We start from the raw sequence: 18,961 nt of genomic DNA, 5'->3' as shown, positions 1-18,961 counted from the left end.
GCAGAAGGGCGCTTCTCCTGTGTGCCCTGGCCGGGAATCGAACCCGGGACTTCTGCATGCCAGGCCGAAGCTCTACCACTGAACCAACCGGCCAGGGCCGGGGGAAAGGTTTTTTATTTTTAATAAATCCTTGAAAAAAATGTCATTATGTTCTTGGGAGAATTTTCTGGAAGTGTTTGTGCTAGCACAAAATGGCATATGCATTATTTTAATTTTTAAAAAGTAATTTTAACTGATAAAGATGGTTCTAGAGTTTTAAACATTGGATGTTCAATTCCGGATTTCCCTCATTGTTTAAATCTGAGAGTGTTACTTTGCTTCTAATGTGCTTTAGAAGCAGTGGTTGCATTGTTCTAGAAGAAAACAGTACATGAACATGGATGGTCAAAATACCACATTTAACATCACACATTGAAACTTGATTGAGGGACATTTCTTGTAGATGAGCAGATATACTAAGACAAAATTTTCCTTCCCAGGGAGTGCTTCAGTAGATGGATGTAAAGTTATTTGGTTTGCAGTGTGTAAATTTCAAGGAGCCCTTGTGATTCTAGAATTGATAAGGACTAAGATGGAGGGAACTAGAAACAAAAATGAAGAGGCCAGAGGCAGTGAGACACAGAGAAGCAGATAACAGCTTCCTTCCCACACATGCACATACACATAGGTAGACATATAAACACATATATGTTAATACACATATACATGTGTATGTCACATGTGTATTTTAAAAATAAGAACTTGATTCTGGTTTAAAAAAAATCATCTCTGTCAATTTGGGTTGGAGGAAATCTGGAAGAAATCAAGGTTTGCAGGGAAGAAGTTATTTGTTTGTTGTTTCTTGCAACACTTACTTTAGTTACAAATCTGTTTACTGCCACAAAAATGAATCCTTGTTAAGGCTGATTTACTAAAACAAAGGACATAATGTTTTCACCATGTTCTTCCCAATTCAAAAACTATTTGGAGTTTTATGTTCAGTTCATGAGAACCACATTTTAAAATAAGATTGTGGCCTGACCAGGTGGTGGCACAGTGGATAGAGCATCAGATTGGGATACAGAGGACCCAGGTTTGAGACCACAAGGTTGCCAGCTTTAGTGCAGGCTCATCTGGTTTGAGCAAAAGCTCACCAGCTTGGACCCAAGGTCGCTGGCTCAAGTAAGGGGTTACTCGGTCTGCTGAAGGCCCATGGTCAAGGTACATATGAGAAAGCAATCAATGAACAACTAAGGTCTCACAACGAAAAACTGATGATTGATGCTTCTCATCTCTCTCCGTTCCTGTCTGTCTGTCCCTGTCTATCCCTCTCTCTGACTCTCTCTCTGTCCTTGTAAAAATAAATAAATAAATAAAATAAAATAAGATTGTGTTCAGAGCATGGTGACTAGGCGATGAGGGCTTATTAAATGATGAATATTTTCAGGAAATCAGAATGTTTATGCTAAAAACTTTGGATTCTGAAGGTGATATGTGATAGTTATATTGAACTGTTTGAAGGACAGTTGCATGGAAGTGGAATCAACATCTTTTCTGTAGCTCCAGAACATAGAATTCATGGGACACCCTGAATCAATGCAGGGAGAGATCCCATAACAGGAAGTTTTCAGAAAAGAAAGGAACTCTCTTAAGAGTAAGTGCATTTCCTCACACAGCAAGTGCTCCAACAGAGGCTGCTTGTGGGAGAGAAGATTCCTTCTCCATGCTCAGTTACGAGCTTGCTATCTGTAAGGGTCCCTCCCGGTACAAGATCTGTCTGGCTAGTTTCTTTATACTGATAGTTGTTACCTACATTCCTTTCCCCATTTGCTTCTCTTCTACTCTAACATTTAAATTTTTTTAAATTAATAGGCCTTACTATTTTGGAACACTTTTAGGTTTACTGAAGAATGAGTGTAAATAAAATACAGGATTCCTACATTCCCCCTCGTTTCTTCTGCATCTGTTTCTCCCATTATTTGCATCTTGTATTAATGTGGAACATTGGTTTCAATAGATGAGCCTATGTTATTATACCATGATTAACCAAGTGCCGAATGTACATGAGGATTCACTCTTTGTGTTCTACTTTCTGTGAGTTTAGGCACCTATATAGTGATACCCATCCACATTATAATAGCAGACTGTTGTACTGCCCTAAAAATCTCCTGTGCTCTCCCTGGTCCTTTTCCCTCCCCACAAACCATTGGCCACCACTGACCTTTTTATTCTCTATAGGTTTACCTATTCCAGCATGTCATATTGTTCGATACACAGTATATAACCTTTTCAGATTGGCTTCTTTCACTTAGCAATGTGCATTGAAAGGTTCTCTTGATGTCCTTTTGTTGTATGAGAGCTCTTTTTTTTTTTTTTACATCTGAATAATATTTTATTGTTTGGATGTATCGCCTTTGAAAATTTTCAATTTATTTGGATAAATACCAAAGAGTACAACTTCTGGGTTATATAGGAAGAGTATGTTTAGCTTTGCAAGAAAGTACCAAACTGTCTTCCAAAGCAGCTGCACCATTTTGCGTTTCCACCAGCAATGAATGAGAATTCTTGTTGCCCACATCCTCGCCAGTATTTGGTGTGGTGGTGTTTTTGAATGTTAGCCATTCTAATAGACACATGTGTAGTGGACTGACTTTTTTTCTACACTTTCAAATGCGTTATCTCCAAATGACTATAAACAATATATTTAACACCGCTATTAGTTTAATATTGATATAATACAACTATTATCACTCAGAATTAAGATGGAGAAAAATATTGGAAACAAGAAAACAAGCCCTAATGTTAATTCTAACACTATTAATAATAGTGCAGATTTATTTGTGAGTGGTTTTTTGAGTTAACTTTGAAGCAGATGCTGCCGGGACAGCATTCACAAGTCGTATTTCTGATAAACACTTACTTACAAGCAGCCATTCTCAACGGCATCAGAGACATGGGCATGATCATAGAACAGTTCTCTCGAGAGAAGTTTTGGGTTCTGAGCATTTGCCACTGATTCCTGACTGAGATTTTTCAGTGTCTTTGTTTCAGGTCTTTCAAGTTGCCTATGTCATCATCAAAGCTGCTAATGCCCCTCGGCCTGGAAACTGGATTTTGGAGCGTTCTCTGGATGGCAGCAAGTTCAGTCCCTGGCAGTATTATGCAGTTAGCGACACGGAGTGTTTGACTCGATACAATATTACCCCAAGGCGGGGGCCGCCCACTTACAGGGCTGACGATGAAGTGATCTGCACCTCCTATTATTCCAGGCTGGTGCCACTTGAGCATGGAGAGGTACTGTGCCCACTTCAGTGACACCTGTTTTACATCAAGACTCCCCCCACCCCCCACCCCCACCTCAAATGCTAAGATGACCACCATCACAAGACCTAACATGAAACACTGGACATAAATCTCTCAGAACAGATTACAAAAAAAACCTTTAGTGTAACCATCCAGCTGTATTTAACGGATCATTGACTGGCTGTCGACTGATGATTAATTTCATAACTGATACTTTTCACCTCATTGATTTCCTTCCTTCAAGGAGACTTCTCAGAGTCTTCACTCTGCTGTGATTTAATAACTCCACCAGAGTCCTCTCAAAGCATCTTTGCTGTATTACCAGGACAAGAACACTTGTTGAAATACTAAGAAGAGAACTAAAGTGCCTCTAAATGTTATAATTTCTAATTTTCTCCATAAAGTTCTCCTTCTCTTTGGTGGTGTTGAGGTTTGGCAATGCCTTGTGAGGTGTTCCAGCTCAGGGCGCAGCATGTCAGACTGTACAAACTTCCGTAAAGTCGGAGAGTAATCCGAAGCAAGCCACCCTTCCCCAGCACCTGGCTTGATGAGATATATGACAGAACCCCCCCCCCCCCCGAGTGCTCTACACAGCAGGGACCCTGCACAGGCCCTGCACTGTTTCAGAGCAGAGATTCTTTAAGAGAGTAGGTAGTACAAAACTTTCTGGCACTTTTTCTCAGTCTCCCAGGCCTAGGCATGGCATCTAGAATTTGGTTCAGAGAAGTCATCTTCTACTGATACATATTAAAGTACCCTCACCACACTGGGAGGAGTGCTCCTGTTATAATATTTCCAGCAGTTACTGAGACGCTGGAATGGATAACTTCAAATTAAGTGAAGATGTAGTGTGTTCATGACATTCACAAGTAGTTAACCAATGCTAGGTTTCTGCAAAAACCTAGTTGTTTGTTTTGATTTTAGATAGTATCTGTAAAGATTTTTGTCCTGAAATTAAAAAGCCAGGGCTATATACAGTGTGTCCATAAAGTCATGATGCACTTTTGACCAGTCACAGGAAAGCAACGAAAGACGATAGAAATGTGAAATCTGCACCAAATAAAAGAAAAACCCTCCCAGTTTCTGTAGGATGATGTGGCAGCATGTGCGCATGCGCAGATGTTGACGTAACACCGTGTATACAGCAGAGCAGCCCACGGCTATGCCAGTCGAGATGTGGACGGTACAGAGGAAAGTTCAGTGTGTTCTGTGGCTCGCTAAATTCGAATTCATGACCAAAGTGCAACGTGAATATCGGCGCGTTTATAACGAAGCACCACCACATAGGAATAACATTACTCTGTGGGATAAACAGTTGAAGGAAACCAGCAGTTTGGTGGAGAAACCCCGTTTGGTAGCCATCAGTCAGTGACGAGCTGTAGAAGCTATATGGGATAGCTACCTAAGGAGCCCTAAAAAACTGCGTGAGCCCACATCGAACTGCACCGAACAGGAATGAAATTGGGAGAGTTTTCCTTTTATTTCGTGCAGATTTCACATTTCTATAGTCTTTTGTTGCTTTCCTGTGACCAGTCAAAAGTGCACCATGACTTTACGGACACACTGTATTTGCATGCTTATAACTGACATTTATTTATTTTGATGTCTAGATTCACACATCACTAATCAACGGCAGACCAAGCGCTGACGATCTTTCCCCCAAGTTGTTGGAATTTACTTCTGCTCGGTATATCCGCCTTCGCTTACAACGCATTAGAACCCTCAATGCAGATCTGATGACTCTCAGCCATCGTGACCCTAGAGACCTGGATCCTATTGTTACAAGACGAGTAAGTCTGTGGTAGAGCCTCTGACCATTGTGAAAAGTTTATCTTGTTTAAAGAAAATACTCCTTTCTTTTTGGTTGGCCTTTTTCTCCCAGGTTGACTTTTTTCTTATTTTATTGAAGATCATTATATATGCTTTGTTGAAAGTGCTGCTTTTAAACCAGGTGATGGTTCTGACATCCTGTCCTCAGACCCCTTGAATCCACCACCTCCCATAATGACATAATATAGTGAATGTACTGACTATTGTTCTGTAAGTTCTAGGCGGCTCCACAGCTGATCTTCAGCAACTGATAGTGATCTCTGTTTGTTTGCTTGTTTGTTTACTTAAAAGAAAAAAAATTATTTTTTAGCGAGAGGAGGGAAGGCAGAGAAACAGACTCTCGCATGTGCCCCAATCAGGATCCACCTGGCAGGCCCACTAGGGGGCGATGCTCTGCCCATCTGGGGCTGTTGCTCCATTACAACTGGAGCTATTTTTTAGCATCTGAGGTGGAGGCCGTGGAGCCATCGTCAGCATGTGGGGCCAACACGCTTGAGCCAATCAAGCCAGGGATGTGGGAGGGGAAGAGAGAGAAAGGAAGAAAGAAGCAGGAAGGGTGGAAAAGTAGATGGGTGCTTCTCTTGTGTGACCTGACTGGGAATCGAACATGGGACTTCCGTATGCCAGGCTGATGCTTGACCACTGAGCAAGCTGGCCAAGGCTGAAAAATTTTAAGTTTGAGATATAATTCACATTTAAGAAAACTTACAGATTTTAAGTGTATTGTTACATGTACAAGGCTTATGTGGACATTTTTAAATCTCTTTGACTTCAGAAACTAAGGGTAGAATGACTGAATTATAAAGGTATCAGTATGTTTAATTTTTAGGAATTTGCTAAGTGTTATCAAAAGTCGTTGCACTGTTTGACAGACCAGCAATGTGTGAATTCTGGCTGCACTGTACACTTTCACATATTTGGATTTTCTGTCACTTTCCTGTCAACCATTCTAGCATGCAGATAGTGACATCTCCCTGTGATAATTTGTCTTTCCCTGAGAACTAATGTTGAGCATGTGTTTATTGATGTCTGATCACATTTTTCTGTGTATTTATTTTATTTTTATTTATTTAATTTTTTTTTGGTCTATTGATTTTTAGAGAGTGAGATAGAGAGAGAGACAGAAAGAGAGAAATATAGACTTGTTGTTCCACTTATTTATGCATTCATTGGTTGATTCTTACTTATGCCCTGACCAAGGATGGAACTCACAACCTTGGTGTGTCAGGACGATGCTCCAACCAAGCTAACTGGCCAGGGTTGTTTATATTTGAGTTGGGTTATCTGTTTCCTTATTACTGAATAATGAAAGATCTTTATATATTTTGTGTACAAATCTTTTGTCAGATATGACTCTATTGCAAATATTTTTTCTTTATTTGAGCTTGCCTATACATTTTTCTTCTTTTTCTTCTTCTTCTTCTTCTTCTTCTTCTTCTTCTTCTTCTTCTTCTTCTTCTTCTTCTTCTTCTTCTTCTCCTTCTCCTCCTCCTCCTCCTCCTCCTCCTCCTCCTCCTCCTCCTCCTCCTCCTCCTCCTCCTCCTCCTCCTCCTTCTTCTTCTTCTTCTTCTTCTTCTTCTTCTTCTTCTTCTTCTTCTTCTTCTTCTTCTTCTTTTTATTCAGTGAGAGGAGGGGAGTGAGAGACAGACTCCTGCATGTTCCAGGACCAGGATCCAGCCGGCAAGCCCACTAGGGGGTGATGCTATGCCCATCTGGGGACCTTGCTCCATTGCAACTGGAGCCATTTTTTTTATCACCTAAGGTGGAAGCCATGGAGCTATCCTCAGCATCTGGGGCCAACTCGCTCCAATAGAGCCATGGCTGCAGGAGGGGAGGAGAAGAGAGAGAGAGAGAAAGAGAAGTGAGAGAGGTACTGGTGGGGAAGCAGATGGTCACTTCTCCTGTGTTCCCTGACCTGGAATGGAACCCAGGACATCCATATACCGGGCTGACACTCTACTGCTAAGCTGACTGGCCAGGGCCTCACTTTTCTAACTATGATTTTTGAAGAGTAGAAGTTTAATTTTGATGAAGTCAAATTTATCATTTTTTTTTCTTCCTGTATGTCTTCTATGAAAAAATATTTGCTTATCCCAAGTTTGCAATGATATTATCTCATGCTTTCTTCTAGAAGCTTTATAGTTTTAGCTTTTACATCTATTATCATTTCAAATTAATTTTTATATTTGATGTGAGTTAAGAGTCAAAGTTTTTATGCATATACAATAGTTTCAGCAGGACCTGTGGAAAATACATTCATTTCCCCCATTTCATTGTTTTGGTGCCCTGTTGAAAATTATTTGATCTTATTGTAGGTCTATTTCTAAACTGTGTACTATTTGTTTGATCTATTTGTTTATACTTATGCCAATAACAAGCTTTATAGTAAGTCTTGAACTGAGTTCTTTTTCAAGATCTATTTCAAGTTCATTATGTTTTCTTATAAATTTCAGAATCATTTTGTTAATTTTTGCTAAAAAAAAGAAAAGCCTGCTAAGATTTTTACTTGAGATTCCATTGATTCTATAGATCAATTGAGGCAGGATTTTCTAAGACATTTGTAATAATGGATCATTAAGTCCATGAACATGCTATATCTCTTTACTTTCTTAGGTCTTCTTTAATTCCTCTTGGCATTTAAAAGAAAAACATTTTCTTCCCTTGAGAGAGAGAGAGAGAGAGAGAGAGAGAGAAGCATTAATTCATTGTTCCACTTGGTTGTGAACTCATTGGTTGCTTCTCAGATGTAACCTGACCGGGATTGAGCCCATGACCTCAGTGTGCAGGGATGACACTATCCTCAGAGCCACCTAGTCAAGGCAGGAATTGTTTTATTATTTGTTTATTTGCACATCATAAGTTCAATTTACTCTTAAGAATTTTATGTTTTTCAATGTTAGTGCTAATAGTTTGCTTTTTAAGGTCATTTTCCATTTGTTCATTGTTAGTGTATAGAAATGCAATTCATTTTTGTTTATTGATTTTGTATATTGAGCCTTCACCAAATTCACATATAATTTCTACTAGTTTTGGGGTGGACTGTCTGTGTACACAGTAGTGTCATCTACAGATAATGACAGTTTAGTCTTACAGTGCACTCTGTATGCCTTTTGTTTATTTTTTCTTGAATTATTGAACTGTTTGACATCTCCCACAGAATGCTGAATAGAAATGGAATGAGCAGAATTTAAGAAGAAAGCACTTAAACTTTTACTGTTAGCTCCAGGTTTTCCATAAATGCCCTGTATTAGGCTGAAGAATTTTTCTTCACTTTCTTTTTTGCTGAAGTTTTTTGTTTTTAATGAATTGATTTGAATTCTGTAAAATGCTTTTTACCAGTCTAATAAAATAATCATATGCTTTATCTCCTTTATTCTGTTAATGTGGTGATTGACGCATTGATTTCTGTGTGTCAGATTAACTGCATTCCTGGGATAAGTTCTACTTAGTCATGAGTTACTATATTTTTTTATATAGCATCGTATTCGATCTAGCAATGCTTTTTAGGGTTTTCAGTACCATGGATTTTGAAGTGACTGCATTGGTTAAAGATACAGCCAAGTTGAAAAATTCTTTTAGACTTCTTTGGTTTCTCTTGATGAGCTACTTGGATGTTTTTCATATATTTTAAAGAACACAAGAATTCTTTGCTCATGATATATTTTTAAATATATATATCTAATTACTTTTTTAGATTATCAGTAACAACTGGGATATTTAGTGGAGTGTCAGCATTTTCTTTTCACTGAAATTAAAGAGCTTTTTATTGTTTGTAACTCTCTTTTTCCCTAGTATTACTATTCAATAAAAGACATTTCTGTTGGAGGAATGTGTATTTGTCACGGCCATGCCAGTAGCTGCCCATGGGATGAAATGACAAAGGTGAGTCCTGGTATTTCACATTTTGCTAAAACATTAAAATAGAAGTTGTAGCAGTAATATTTGCATTGTGCTTTTTTTTTTCCATTCAAAGCAAATGTTAAAATGTATAAATTCATGCTACAAAAAAGATTTTTCAATAATTTAATTGGTTTCATTTTTTTTGGTAGGTTACCATAAACTTCCAGTTTTTTCAACAATTTTATTTTGCATTCTTTGGAGAATATATTTCTAATTAAATACTTATTAATGATTTCTTTTGTGGTAAAATATATATAACATAAAATTGACCGTTTTAATCATTTTAAAGTGTATAATTCAGTGACCTTTTGAATTTTGAAGCACTTCTCCCTGTAAGACAGGTAAGTGCAAAACATGTGCAGCTATAAATTATGTTGACATTTTTTTAAAGACAGACACACTGCTTCCCATTTTCTCCCACTTCCATTTTGGTGTTATTTAAGTCAAGATAAAATTGATCTGTGTTAGCACAGTATTCAGTGAATAAGATGACATTCTTTCTTCTTACCATAAACAACTTACATGAAATTTACCTCTTATTTTTTTGTAATCTTTGTATTAATTTAACTCTTAAATAGATTCATTATTCTCTTATTGCTGCCAAAACTATGTAGGTGAATCTCAAAAAGTTATTAATAGGAGCTGTCAAACCTTTAAGGTCAATCTCTTCTTTTTGAAAAGCTTTTGTTAGCTAAGCCATATTTTATTTTATTAAGTTTTATTTAGAAAACTAAATTTAACATGGTGACATTGATCAATAAGAGTACATAGGTTTTGGGTAAATATTTCTATAGCATTTAACTGTTGATTATATTGTATACCCATCACTGAAACTCAAATCATTTTCTGCCACTGTATATCTGTCCTTTACTCCTTTCCCCTCAACCTTTCCCCACATTCTTTACCTCTTCGTAATCACGTCACTTTTCTCTGTGTCCATGAGTCTCAGTTTTACATCCCACCTATGTGTGAAAAAATATAGTTAGCTTTTTCTGATTTACTTATTTCACTCGGTATAATGTTCTGAGGGTCCATCCATGTTGTCATAAATAGCAGTAGGTCATCATTTCTTATGGCTGAGTAGTATCCCATAGTATATATGTACCATCACTTCTTTATCCAGTCCTCTATGGAAGGGAACTTTGGTTGTTTCCATGTCTTGGCCACTGTGCATATGCTGTGATGAACATGGGGGAGCATGTGTCTTTACTTACCAGTGTTTTCGAGTTTTGAAAGTAGATGCCCAGTAGAGGGATTGCTGAGTCATATGGTAGTTCTACTTTTAATTTTTTGAGGTACCACCATACTTTCTTCCATAATAGTTGTACTAATATGCATTCTCGCCAGCAGTGAATGAGGCTTTCTTTTTCTCCACAGCCTCCCAACACTTCTAATTACCTGTCTTATTGATAATAGCTAATCTAACAGGTGTGAGGGAGTATCTCATTGTAGTTTTGATTTGCATTTCTCTAATAGCTAGTGAAGATGAGCATCTTTTCATATACCTGTTGTTCATTTGTTTGTCCTCTTGTGAGAAGTGTGTTCAGATCTTCTCCCTATTTTTAATTGGATTTTTTGCTTGTTTGTTGCTGAGCTTTGTGAGTTCTTTATCTATTTTGGATATTAACCCCTTATCAGAGCTGTTGTTTGCAAATATCACCTCTGATTTAGTTGGCTGCTTATTTGTTTTGTTGCCAGTTTCTTTTGCTGTGCAGGAACTTTTTAGTTTGATATAGTTCCATTCATTTATTTTTGCCATTACTTCCACTGCCTTTGGGGTTAAATTCATAAATTGTTCTCTACAGCCAAGGTTCATCAGCTTAGTACCTATGTTTTCTTCTATGTAAGTTATTGTTTCAGATCTTATTTTTAGGTTTTTGATCCATTTTGAATTAATGTTTGTGCAGGGGGACAAACTATAGCCAAGTTTTATTCTTTTGCATGTGACTTTGCAATTTTCCCAGCACCATTTATTAAAGAGACTTGCTTTTCTCCATTGTGTGTTTTTGGCTCCTTCGTCAAAGATTATTTGTCCATGTATGTGTGGCTTTATTTCTGGGCTCTTGGTTCTGTTCCACTGGTCTGAGTGTCTGTTTTTCTGCCAATACCACGCTGTCTTATTTATCCCGACTCTGTAGTATAATTTGAAGTCAGGTAGTGTGATACCTCTGGCTTCATTCCTTTTCGTCCAGATTGCTTTGGCTATTTGGGTTTTTTTATGGTTCCATACAAACTGGGTGATTTTTTGTTCTATTTTTTTTTTAATGACATTGGAATTTTGATGGGGATTGTGTTAAATTTGTGTATTGCTTTGGGTAAAATGGCCATTTTAACTATTAATATGTTGATTCTTCCTATTCAGGGACATGGAATATTTTTCCATTTCATTGTGGGGTTTTTTCCAATTTCTTTCAACAATGCTTTATAGTTTTCAGTATATAGGTCCTTCACATCCTTTGTTAAGTTTATTCCTATGTATTTAATTTTTTTGTTGCAATTGTAAAATGAATTGTAATTTTTATTTTTTTGCATTCAGTTTTTGAAGTTTCATTATTGTTGTATGAGAAAACAATAGACTTTTACATATTGATTTTGTATCCTGCCACTTTACTGTATTGGTTTTTTGGTGGAGTCTTTGGGATATTCTGTATAGAGGATCGTGTTATTAACAAAAAGTGATCTCTTTACTTGTTCTTTTCTGATATGGTTGCCTTTTATTTCTTCCTCTTGCCTGATTGCTCTGGCCAAAACTTCCATAAATATGTTGAATAAGAGTGGAGAGAGTGTACAGCCTTGTCTTGTTCCTGATTTTAGAGGAAAAGCCTTCATTTTCTCACCAGTTAGTACGATATTACCTGATGGTTTATCATATATGGCCTTTATTATGTTGAGGTACTTTCCTTCTATACTCATTTTGTTGAGTGTTTTAAACCTGAAGGATGTTGTACAATATTGAATGCCTTTTCTGCATCTATTGATTAGAATCATATGATTTTTGTTCTTTGTTTTGTTGATGTAGTGTATTATGTTGTTTGATTCATGTATGTTGAACCATCCTTCTACTCCGGGAATGAATCTCACTTGATCGTGATATATTATTTTTATAATGTATTATTGTATTAGATTTGCTAGTATTTTGTTCTGGATTTTTGCTTCTGTCTTCATTAGAGATATTTGCCTATAGTTTGTTTTGTTTTTGTTTTTGTATCATCCTTGCCAGGTTTTGGTATCAAGGTTATGTTGGCCTCATAAAATGTGTTGAGGGAGTATTTCTTCTTCTATTTTTTGGAAGACTTTGAAAAGGATAGGTACCAATCTTCTTTGAATGTTTGGTAGAATTCACTAGTGTAGCCATCTGGTCCTGGAATTTTATTTTGGGGGAAGGCATTGATAGTTGTTTCTATTTCCTCCCTGCTTATGGGTCTGTTTAGATTTTATACTTCTTTGTGACTCAGTCTAGGAAGATTGTGTAGTTCTAGGAATTTATCCATTTCTTCTAGGTTGTTGAATTTGGTGGCATAAAATCTTTCATAGTATTCTACTATGATCCTTTGTATATCTGTGATGTCTGTGGTAATTTCTCCTCTTTCATTTTTGGTTTTGTTTATATGAGTCATTTCTTTTTTTCCTGAGTGAGTCTAGCCAGAGGTTTGTCAATTTTATTGATCTTTTCAAAGATCCAGCTCTTTGTTGTATTAATTTATTCTATAGTTTTTTTTTTTTGTTCTCTATTTAATTAGTTCTGTTCTAATTTTTAATATTTATTTTCTTCTGCTGAGTATGGGTTGCCTTTCTTCTTCTTCTTCTTCTTCTTCTTCTTCTTCTTCTTCTTCTTCTTCTTCTTCATTAAGTGAGAGGCAGGGAGGCAGAGACAGAATCCTGCATGCGCCCCAACCTGGATCTACCCAACCAGCCCCCTAAGGGCAATGCTATCCCTAGGGCTGCTGCTCCATTGCTTGGCAATAAGCTATTTTAGCACCTGAGGCGAGGCTACAGAGCCATCCTCAGCACCTGGGACCTACTTGCCGAAACAAAGCAATGGCTGCAGGAGGGGAAGAGAGAGAGAGAATAAGAGAGAGAAGGGGGAAGAGTAGAGAAGCAGATGGTCACTTCTCCTGTGTGCCCTGACTGGGAATCAAACCCGGGACTTCCACATGCCAGGCTGACGCTCAACCACTGAGCCAACTGGCCAATGACTGTTCTTCTTTTTCTAGTTCTTTAAGATATGATGTAAGGTTGTTTACTTGAGATTTCTCCTGTTTCTTGATATAAGCCTGTAATGATATAAACTTCTTTCTTATACTGCTTTCACTGCATCCCAGAAATTTTTATATGTTTTGTTGTCATTTTCATTTGTCTGTATATATCTTTTTATCTCCGCTTTTATTTCTTCTTTGATTCATTCATATTTTTTAGCAGTATGTTCTTCAGCTTTCACATTTTTATGAGTTTTTACTTCCTTTTTACATCTGAATTCTAATTTCAAAGCCTTATGGTCAGAAAGTATGCTTGGTTTAATTTCAATATTTATGAATTTGTTGATGTTAGATTTGTGGCCCAACATACCGTCTGTCCTTAAGAATGTTCCATGCATACTGGAAAAGAATGTATAATCTGATGGTCTGGGATGAAATGCCCTGTAAATGTCTATTATGTCTATTTGGTCTAGTGTCTCCTTTAAGGCCGATATTTTATTGATTTTCAGTTTGGATGGTCTATCTAAACCCATCAATGGTGTATTGAGATCTCCAAGTACAATTGTGTTTTTGTCTGCTTCTATTTTTAGATCAGTCAGTAGATGTCTTAAACATTTTGGTTCTCCCTGGTTCGGTGCATATATATTAAGAAGTGTTATATCTTTTTTAATGTCCTTTTTTATTTATTTTTTATTCATTTTAGAGAGGAGAGAGAGAGACAGAGAGAGAGAGAGAGAGGAGAGACAGAGAGAGAGAAGGGGGGAGGAGCTGGAAGCATCAACTCCCATATGTGCCTTGACCAGGCAAGCCTAGGGTTTCGAACCGGCGACCTAAGCATTTCCAGGTCAATGCTTTATCCTCTGTGCCACCATAGGTCAGGCTAGAAGTGTTATGTCTTTTTGATACAATGTCCCCTATATCATTATGAAATGTCAATTTTTGTGTCTGGTTACCTTTGTTGTCTTGAAATCAGCATTGTCAGATATGAGTATGGCTACATCTGCTTTTCTTTGGGTATTATTTGCTTGAAGAATTGTTTTTCAACCTTTTACTTTGAATCTACTTTTGTCTTTGCAGCTTAGATGTGTCTCTTGAAGGCAACATATGGTTGGGTTTTGCCTTTTGATCCAATCTGCTACTCTCTGCCTCTTTATTGGTGAGTTCAGTCCATTCACATTTAGGGTAGTTATTGACACTTGAGGATTTCCGACAGTCATTTTATGTTTTGTTTTCTGGTAGCTCTATGTCTTGTTTCATTCTTCTCTTTTGTGTTTCTGTCAGTTGTTTTTGTTTGGTGATATTTCATACTTCTTTCCCTGTTATTTTTGAATTGTGCATTTCATTAGTGGCTTTTTGGGGGGTGGTTATCATTAAGTTATTAAGAGAAAAACTGGCATATGTACAAGAGTTCTTTGTCTTGTGATTGTTTCTGCACTCCATCCTTCTTTACTATTGAAAATCTTTATTGTCTCCTATTTTATGTTATTGTTGTCACATATTATCCTTGTTTTTAATGTGACCTTGTTGGAGCTTTTACTTGCAATTTTGATTTGTTTTGTTCTTTGTATCTGGTCAAATAACCCCTTTAAATATTTCTTGTAGTGGGAGTTGTCTGGTGATAAATTCCCTCAGCTTCTGTATATCTGCAAGTTTTTATTTCTTTTTCATAGTTTAAGGATAACTTTGATGGATATAATATTCTTGGCTGGTAATTCCTCTCTTTCAGGACTTTGAATACTTGGGTCCACTCTCTTCTAGCTTGTAGAGTTTCTGCTGAGAAGTCTGATGATAACTTAATGAACCTTCCTTTTTATGTTCTTCTTTTCCCTAGATGGCTTGAGGATTCTTTCTTTGTCATTGATTTTTGACAATTTTATTACAATGTGCCTTGGGGTGGGTCTGTTTTGGTTGAGGTAACTTGGTGTTCTCTTTACTTCTTGTATTTGTGGATCTAACTCCTTCCATAGGCTTGGGAAGTTCTCATAATTATTTGTTTGAATAAGCTGTCCATTCCCTTATCTCTCTCTTCTTCTTCTGATATACCTACTATTCTTATATTGCTCTTTCTGATGAGTCAGACAATTCTTGTAGAGCTCTCTCAAGTTTTTTAATTCATGAGTCTCTCTTCTCTTTTCTCTATAGCATCTCTAATTGCCTATCTTTGATATCACTGATTCGTTCTCTGTCTGTCCTGTTCTATTAGCTAAACTTGCTACCTCAGTTTTCAATTCATGTTTTGAGTTCTTCATCTCTGTTTTTAAAGTTTCAATCTCCTTGATGAGGTATTCTTTTTGTTTTCTGAGCTCATTAAGTTGCTTATTGGTGTTCTCTTACATTTCATTGAGTATTTTCAGAACTTCATTTTTGAATTCTCTATCATTTAACTCTAAGGTTTTAGTGCAATTGAAATATTTTCTGAAGATTTTTTGTTTTCTTTCTGAACTACATCTCTGTCTTGTGTAGCTATGGTATTTTATTTCTTCTTCCTTGATGGCATTTGAGAGTTATATTGTTAAGAACTCTAACAAAAAACAACTAAAATAATGAAAAACAAAAATATAAAAATATTAAAAATAATGACAAATAAAAAAGAAAAACCAAAGAAAAAGAGCAAAAACAAAACATCAAAAATAAACAAAACACCCACAAAAAAAAACAAATAAAAATATAAAAATTAAAGAAAATGAAATCCAAAAGAGAAAAAAGAAAAAAAAATCAGTTTTGAAGGGTTACTCTTTTCTTCCGGTAGGTGTGACTGTATTACAAGTTTTAGCTCTGTGAAGTTCCTGGGTTGACCTCCACTGAGATGTTGCTATTGCAATGATGTAGGTGTAGCTGCAGTCACGTTGGTGGGTGAAGTGTGTTGTGAGGGCTTTATGGCTTTAATGGTTTAGCAATGGCAATCTCAGGCCTTTGGGTGCTCCTCCCCATGTCTCAACAGACCAAGAGACCAGATGCGGAGTTACCTCTGTTCTCTACCCAGAGAGTGGCTCTGGGTAGTTGTGGAGTCTGTCTCTGCTATTTTTCATACCTTCAAGGTTAGGGAGGAGGGATCTGTAAAGCCGAGGTGCCACGTGTTGGTTTCCTCTGTCTCTGCACCGAGTGTGGGCCATGGGCAGACCATGAGAATGCTGGCTATGACCCCTTGTTCTGCCACTACTTTGGTTTAGTATCTCCCCCTCTGCCCCTCTGTCTCACTGCTCCTCCCAGCAGAAGGAGGCCCAGTCACTCCTAGTTTCCCTCTCCATATCTCCAGAAGACAATACCCAGACAACCCGAGCTTCCTTCCTCCCTATAGTCCTGACTGAGAAAAAAAACTCAGTTACTCCGGGCTTCTCTCTGGTCTGCGAATGCATTTTATTTTCCACCCACCTTTTCAACCCATCTCACTTTTATTCCATTGGTGCTTAGCTCTTGCAGGCACACCTGAGAGCCCACCTGGGGTTCCTTCGCTGCATTATAGCTGTACAATTTGTTGACATTTCAAGAGGAGAGATCAGGAGTATCTCTCACGCCATCATTACAATGATGTCATCCCAAAACTGTGTTCATCCACATTTTAGTTTTGCTTTATTTCTTCTTACTTCCTGTTTGTAACTAGGTCATGTGTATATTTTGCTTTTAAAATTAAATTCTAGTTTGCTTTGGGATAGCCATATATCCTCAATTGTAAAGTCTTGCTATATGTATTTGACTGTCAGAGATTTCTTTTAAAATAAAATTAAGGAAAACATACAGGTAAGTTGTCAGATGAAATTTTATATGCTTGCTGTCTAGAAACTCCAGTGTCAATGTGAACATAACACCTGTGGAGAGAGCTGCAGTAGGTGTTGTCCTGGGTACCATCAGCAGCCTTGGCGACCCGGGACCATTTCTTCTGGAAACATATGTGAAGGTAAATCCTCTGAGAATTGGAGGAATGTGGAGGTTTTTCCTCTTAGTATGCTCAAGTTTTGGTGACTTAATACTATTTGTAATTAATAAAAACTTCCCAAACTACAGATTGCTTTAATAAAATTTAAACTATTGAGACCTAAATTTTATGTTTATGAATTTGATATTTTGTCTAATATTCCTCTCTCATAGATTAATGTATCCTTTATTAATTTAGATTTTTATTTTTAAATAGGCAATATAATCACAAGATCCCAACATCTAACAATATATAAAAGTTTATAGTAAAAGCATTACTTCCTTTCTATCTCAATCCTTTCCAGTTTTTATTATTCCCTGGCATGTTCTTTCTGAAATTTTTATGCAATAAAGGGTATATTTTTATATTCCTACCTCTCACACACTTTATACACAGAACCTGACATATTATACATGTCCGTCTATGCATTGCTTTTATACTTAATAATACATTTTTACAGAAAATCTTTCTATATTAGCGATAGGAAATACCATGTTTAAAAACAGCAGCACTGAATCCCATTATATGAATGTAATGTAATTAAAACAGCTCCCTATTCATGAGTATTTTGATTATTACCAGTCTTTTGTTAACATAAGCAATGGTACAATGATTAACTCTGTATAGGCCACGGAGAAGTGTGCAAGGACTTCTGCAAGACGTAATCCCAGGAGATGGTTTGATGGTTCGAATGACAGTGCACATTTACAATTCTGATAGCTATTTCCAATTGCCCTCGTGAAGATTGCCCATATCCTATTAAAATTGTTTATTCTATATTTTTAAACTAATTTATAGTCATAGAAACTTATCTAGGGAGGGAAGGGTTGTTTTTAATATAAGACAAATATATATATATATATTAATTGAGGTGTTAATGTTAAAATCTTCTTCTAGAATGTAATTGCCACAATAAAGCAAAAGACTGTTACTACAATGAAAGTATTGCAAATCAGAAGAAAAGTTTGAATACTGCTGGACAGTACAAAGGAGGAGGGGTCTGCATAAATTGCCTACAAAACACCATGGGAATCAACTGTGAGACCTGTATCGATGGATATTATAGACCACACAAAGTAAGAGTGTTTCTTGCCACAGCTGAGCTTCCTGGTCTTTCCAAAGTGGAAAAGACGCTTCACCAAGTGTCTACTTCAGTATCAGAGACTCATTTCCTTTTGTAATATTTTAGTTATATTCTTGTTATGCTAGTAGTGTTTTTCAGATATTGATTTCCTACTCTATCTGTCCTGTGCTTTTCCTAAGATGAGGATATTCACTCATTGTTATGTAACTTGAATTCAGGGCTCCTTGGCTCTGTCATCTCAGAGTTTTGTAATAATGTCAGTGCAGAGTCAGCCACTAAATAAGGCAGCTGTGTCTTGCCCCTAGGGAGTGCTCACTCAGTCCTCAATTGACTTGATCTGCAGTTGTCACATGAATCCCTATAGTGGTTTGGTCCTAGGTGACAGATATATATATGTGATGTTTATATATGGCTCTAAGACAGGCATCCCAAAACTGCGGCCCCCTGAGGCCATTTATCCAGCCCCCGCCGCACTTCCGGAAGGGGCACCTCTTTCATTGGTGGTCAGTGAGAGGAGCACTGTATGTGCCAGCCCTCCAATGGTCTGAGGGACAGTGAACTGGCCCCCCGTGTAAAGGGTTTGGGCACCTCTGCTCTAAGACATAGCAGAGTGGGGAGGGATAGTAGAGACAATGGATAAGGATGACACTTTGCTAATGAAACTAGCTGCTATCACCTTTAAAAAGATGTTTGGCACTTTCTGGCTTGGGTTCACCTTATCTTCCTGAGACCTACACCTCCTGGGTGCACTAGTCA

At 37.3% G+C, this 18,961-nt stretch overlaps 1 protein-coding gene across 1 annotated transcript in view; it reads left to right on the top strand.

Moving 5' to 3' along the window:
- Positions 1 to 18,961, top strand: part of LAMA1 (laminin subunit alpha 1) — a 196,766-nt gene that overhangs the window by 73,002 nt on the left and 104,803 nt on the right. The window contains exons 4-8 of the mRNA XM_066353047.1: positions 3,031 to 3,273; positions 4,893 to 5,072; positions 8,905 to 8,994; positions 16,986 to 17,103; positions 18,019 to 18,197. Of these exons, the coding sequence (XP_066209144.1) occupies positions 3,031 to 3,273; positions 4,893 to 5,072; positions 8,905 to 8,994; positions 16,986 to 17,103; positions 18,019 to 18,197 (810 nt within the window). The remainder of the gene's footprint in view (positions 1 to 3,030; positions 3,274 to 4,892; positions 5,073 to 8,904; positions 8,995 to 16,985; positions 17,104 to 18,018; positions 18,198 to 18,961) is intronic.

Source organism: Saccopteryx leptura, chromosome 11 (assembly GCF_036850995.1).
Source record: "Saccopteryx leptura isolate mSacLep1 chromosome 11, mSacLep1_pri_phased_curated, whole genome shotgun sequence".
Classification (NCBI taxonomy): domain Eukaryota; kingdom Metazoa; phylum Chordata; class Mammalia; order Chiroptera; family Emballonuridae; genus Saccopteryx; species Saccopteryx leptura.
Note: the sequence above shows the minus strand (reverse complement) of the source record. Positions and strands in the feature narration are given on the sequence as shown.